This window comes from Stegastes partitus, unplaced genomic scaffold, assembly GCF_000690725.1.
Source record: "Stegastes partitus isolate 25-593 unplaced genomic scaffold, Stegastes_partitus-1.0.2 Scaffold1744, whole genome shotgun sequence".
NCBI lineage: Eukaryota > Metazoa > Chordata > Actinopteri > Pomacentridae > Stegastes > Stegastes partitus.
Window position 1 is genome coordinate 122,843 of NW_007579475.1, and position 4,865 is coordinate 127,707.

General features: G+C 46.5%; 1 protein-coding gene across 1 annotated transcript; it reads right to left on the reverse strand.

The window, feature by feature from the left end:
- Positions 1–213: 213 nt before the first annotated feature.
- Positions 214–3,958, reverse strand: sra1 (steroid receptor RNA activator 1). The gene is made up of 6 exons (XM_008301991.1): positions 3,749–3,958; positions 2,148–2,255; positions 1,806–1,892; positions 1,558–1,718; positions 1,202–1,310; positions 214–1,113 (listed from the first exon to the last, which is right to left on the reverse strand). Exons 1-6 carry the CDS (start codon positions 3,771–3,773, stop codon positions 878–880), a joined length of 726 nt encoding a protein of 241 aa, XP_008300213.1. The 5' UTR covers positions 3,774–3,958; the 3' UTR covers positions 214–877.
- Positions 3,959–4,865: the final 907 nt, after the last annotated feature.

Consider the following 4,865-nt stretch of genomic DNA (forward strand, 5'->3'; position numbering starts at 1 on the left):
CAGAATTTAGAACCTTTTCTACGTAGTATTTCATAAATGAGGTCCCTGGAATAAAAGCATCTGCTGAATGAACCTGTAGAATTGCAGAAGAGTGTTTTGTAGAAATGTTTGTGGAAACCCTGCTGATCTCTGAGAACGATGGTTCTGGATCAGGACACACCTGCAACACAAAGAGCCAACAAACCCGGAGAACCAAAGACATTCCAACAGAGAAAGCAGAGAAAACAGATTTATTTCCACAGTAACAAGCATTCAAAGCAGTTCAGGATCAACCGATCAGGATCCAAACTCACACTGAGGCTTGACTGTAATCCAGAAACAAGGGAAACCAGGTTTGCAGAGTTTCTAGAGTTCAGAGCGTTGAGTCTTTGTTCAAAGTCCAGAATGTCCGGTGGGCAGATTCCAGAGTTGCGAGTGTTTAAAGCAAAGTCTGAAGTTCTCAGGCCAGAGTGTCCAGAGCCCAACGCCTGAAAGTTCAAGGTCAAGAAGCTCTACAGTCTACAGTCCAGGGTCCAGAGTCCAAAGTGCCGAGACCAGAGAGTCCACTCTAGAGTTCAAGATCAAAGTCCAGAGTGTCCAGAGTTTGATCTGAAGTTCTAGAGTCCAGACTTTCCAAAGTCAGCTGTCTAGAGAGAGTTTTCAGTTTAGTGTCAAGAGGGTCAAACGTAAAGTCCACCAAAGTCCAGTTCAGGTCCAGGTACAGTTTAGCTGGTAACTAAAAGGTGTACAGAGCAGATCGGTCCCTGCTGGAGTGTCCCCTACCTGCTCCAGAGGATTGGACCTTCAACACCCCACAGCAGCAGGACGGGAAAATCACCAGATCCTGCTTTGATTAAAGAGTCCCAGTTTTTTCAGAGGAAAGAAACTTGCTTGGAAGTCAGGACTGGCAAACTGGGTCCTGAGCTGGTTCTGCAGGGTCCTGGACTGGTTCTGTTGGGTCCTGGACTGGTTCTGTTGGGTTCTGAAGTGATTCCAGGAGTTCTGGACTCAAGTTTCGGGTCTCAGCAATGAGGCGTTTGACACCAACCATCCACTGGCTGACCTCGGTCACATGGTCAACCATCAGAGAGCGATGGGTCTCGTCTGCCGAGTCCCAGCGACCTGACTGTAAATCTGAGAGAGAGACAGGTGAGCGTTCAGACAGGTGTGCAGGTAGGCAGGTGTCTGATGAGATAGACAGGTGTGTGGTGGGACAGGTTACCCAGAGACAGGGCGTCCATGCGTCTCCTGACAGGCAGGCTGAGTCTACCCGACCTCCAGCTGTCCTCCAGGAGGCGGAGCCGCTTTGCCACATCATTGCACACCTGATCCTGCAGACAGGTGGTTCAGAGTTAAACCCACAGAGCAGAGCAGTGGTTTCCTCCTGCTGGCCTACTGTGGTACTGCAAGTAAAACCTAAACCTGCAGCACAGAGCTCGTATCTGATTTCAAGTTCCTCTGCTCCGTCACAATGGATGTTTATTTTCTGCATACAGAAAACGTGTGAACTATAAAGTCTGATGTAGTGTGCTGCTGTTTTGGTGGCGCCCCCTGCTGCTGGGGAGGACTCAAACTCACTTTAACAGAGTGTCTGCAGGCAGCAAGTGCTTGGTTCAGCACTGACATCACATCCTGTACGTCAGGCTCTCCTTCTGATTGGCTGCTGTCGACCTCACTCTGACTTTTCATTGGTCCAAGGTGAGGAGGGGGTGTGGCCACTCCACCAGGAGGAGGTAGACCTGTGAGAAAGTTTTCAAACACCTCAGCTGTCAATCAGACTTGTTGTCATGACTACTGTATTCTCATAAAACACTTCTGTTCCTTACCTGGGTTTAGAGGGGGCGGGGCTATACCAAATGGGGGAGGGGCCTGGGGGTTGAAGGAGGGCGGGGCTGCAGGCAGGTCTCCTGCACCTTGGAACCAATCAGAGACATCATGTTTGAGGCATTAAAGACTGAGCTGGATTTTATTTACTGACATTACAACAACAACAAGAACAAGAACAACAACAGGAGCAGTCATAGTGGTACAGGTGGTGTAGTTGTTCCTGTAGTTTTGGAGTTGTTGTTCTAGTTAGTGTTGTAGTAGTTGTTATTTCAGTCAGCTGACAGGCTGATCAGCTGATCGTGAGTCGGTGTGAGTCGACAGGTGGATCAGGGCTTCGGTACCTGAGGGCGGAGCTGCTCTCTTGTTCAGGAGGTTCCTCTGTGGTCCGTGGGCCTTCTGAAGGCCGTAGGAGAACTGAGGAGGGTCGTTCCAGCCCCGCTCCTGGTTACCTTGGAAACACAGACAGTTCAGCAGGAGGTCGGTATGACTTCATCACATTAATCAGTCGTTACGTATGAAGCCAGCTCTGTGACGGGATTCAACCTGTGAGGATGGCGTTCTGCTCGACACCAGGAGCTAAAACTGAGCCTGAAAGTCTGCAGGCTGAGTTTCAACCAATCACAGGATGAGTTACAGCACTGACACATGGAGACCAAGAACCACCGGTGAAACAGAACAAACACCTCCACGCTGTTAATCGTGCTTCCTTTTGCTCTCTTCTCTTCCTCTGAGGTGATTCATCTCCACTCTGCATACAAAGGCCTACTCCGGCCACAGCGCCCTCTGGTGGCGCTCAACCATAACAACAACAAAAACACACAAAATAGATGGAAATGAGAATGTGGTGGTTCCAGCAGACGTTCCCAGAACTGAAATACGGAGACTCCACATGCTGCAGCTGGTTCACTGTTTCTAGGGCTGGACCTGAACATCTGAATGTTCCTGTGCTGGTGTCAGGACAGCAAGTTTCATCTCTGAACATTGAATCAATAAGGCATTTATGAGTGAAAGACCTCTGCTGGTGGGACTTTCTGGTTTCTGTCACAGTGAAACGAACGTTTTGGGGTTTTGGACAAAATCAGCATCTGAAGCCACAGAAATCAATCAAACCAAACCAAGCGATCAGCGACAGGGTCGATAAGAAGGAGTGAAGTCCAAACCATAACTCACATTTATCAGCATTCACGGGGTTCATTGATCTCTGTCATCTTTATTGATCATCTGGGGGCAGATCTGGAGCAGCTTTCAAATCAAACTTCTATCTCCACCTGAATCATTGATGTTTGCTGAATTATTCATATGCTGAATTTAAAACAACTCACTAGTGTTTCACAAATGATACTTTATATGCAGAACGTGGCATTTTCCTGCCTAAAACCTTGATGGAACCTTAAATTAGCAGATTTTTGAATGAAGTTCGTCGAAGCTTCCGTCAACGTCACGGTGCGGTCATTTCTGGGATGAATCTGGAGCTTCTGGATCCTCCAACATGATGAAAGAAGCTCAATAAAACATTTCACATGTCAGTAACTGACGTATAGATTAAAACGCAAAAGCTCGACAGCTTCAGTCGTCTCTCACTTTAGTGTAAAATGGGGGCAACCAAACCCTATTCAATTATAGGCCGTTTTATAACTCTGAACAAACCCCGAATTTCTCGGTCATTATTTTTATGCCGAATTAAAAATAACACCCAAATAGTTCATACAGACCAAAAGAATCTTTCCAAAGAATTTTCTTCCTGCTTAAAAGCTGGATGGAAAATTAACTTGGTAGAATTTTCAAGGAAGTTCGTCGCTCCGTTTTGTCAACACGACGGAATCCTGTTTCCGGGGATCCAGGTCCGTTCAGCGGCCAGAACCACATTCAGAACTCCGTTGACTTTACCGGCACTTTAACTTCAGCCTGTCTGTGACGGAGCTGGTGGCTGAAGCGAACTCACCGGGTTTGATGTACATGTCCTCCATGTTGGACGTCAACTAACAGCCGCTTCTTCTTCCCGGGAGGGCGCTAGGCTAGGCTAAGCTAACTGCTAAGCTAAGTGCTAAGCTAAGCTGAAGACTTAAAGCAGCACTGAGGGCTTCAGGTGCACTTTTGCTGAACTTGACGGTGAATTAAACTGATGGAAAAGTGCAGCCGTGAGCAGGAAGTTTCACTGAGCGTCAAGTTCACCACATTTAACAAGGTCCCGCTTTCAAAGTTCAACCAGCGGGATCCTGGGTTTTCTTTTTATTTATTATACGTTTAATAAACGTTTTCACAGAACACTGTCGTTCAGCATCACACAGAGCAACACACATAGTTTTCTGTTGATGTTATGATGTTGTACAGTTTGATATTTACGGTGCGTCGACTCCACTGAGGTGTTCACATTCAGAGAAAACAAACTCTGACTGAAAGGTTTAACAACACAACGGGAATAGTTATTCCTTAAATTAATCGGTTTAATAACTTAGCTAAACATTAGCATCGCGTTAATCAGCCTCACAGCTTGATAAAAATAAAGACGAACTGTTTTAATTGTCTGGATGAAGGAAAACGCTGCTTATCGCTTCATAGTGATGATAAACTCATGCAGGCTTTTATTTTTGGAACAAGAAATGGCTGCGCTTCCTGCGCTGTTGTCGAGCTTCACGCGCTCGGTCCTTTAAACGTTTCCGGGACACGTGGCCACTGTGTCACAACAACGATGACGTCAGCAGAGAGCCAGGTTAAAACAACTAAACGAGCTTGTGTTGAATTTAAGGTGTAATAAATGAAACGAGCTGCAGGATGAGGAGCTGCTCTGAGGTCAGCTGCTCACTGGGACGCTGACGAGATAAAGTCAGGTCCTCTGTGGAGCCACGGATAAGATGGATGTCTGTTTATTTGACTAAAAACGTCCAACATGATTCAACCTGAAAGTGTTGCAGCTTTGATCTCATTCCAAATGGCCCTGCTAATGTCCTAAGAGTAGTAGTAGTAGTACTAGAAGTAGTAGTAATAGCAACAGTGGGAGAAGTAGGAATACTAGTAGTTGTAGTATTATGAGTTTTAGTCGTAGATGTGATATCATGACC

What these genes read in the sequence shown, in the direction of transcription:
- sra1 (XM_008301991.1), bottom strand. Translation starts at nt 3,773, where the DNA reads ATGGAGGACATGTACATCAAACCCG. An exon ending in CCTGCAGACACTCTGTTAAA is followed by an intron (nt 1,311 to 1,557) that starts GTGAGTTTGAGT and finishes ACCTGTCTGCAG; the next exon opens with GATCAGGTGTGCAATGATGT. An exon ending in CATGGACGCCCTGTCTCTGG is followed by an intron (nt 1,114 to 1,201) that starts GTAACCTGTCCC and finishes TCTCTCTCTCAG; the next exon opens with ATTTACAGTCAGGTCGCTGG.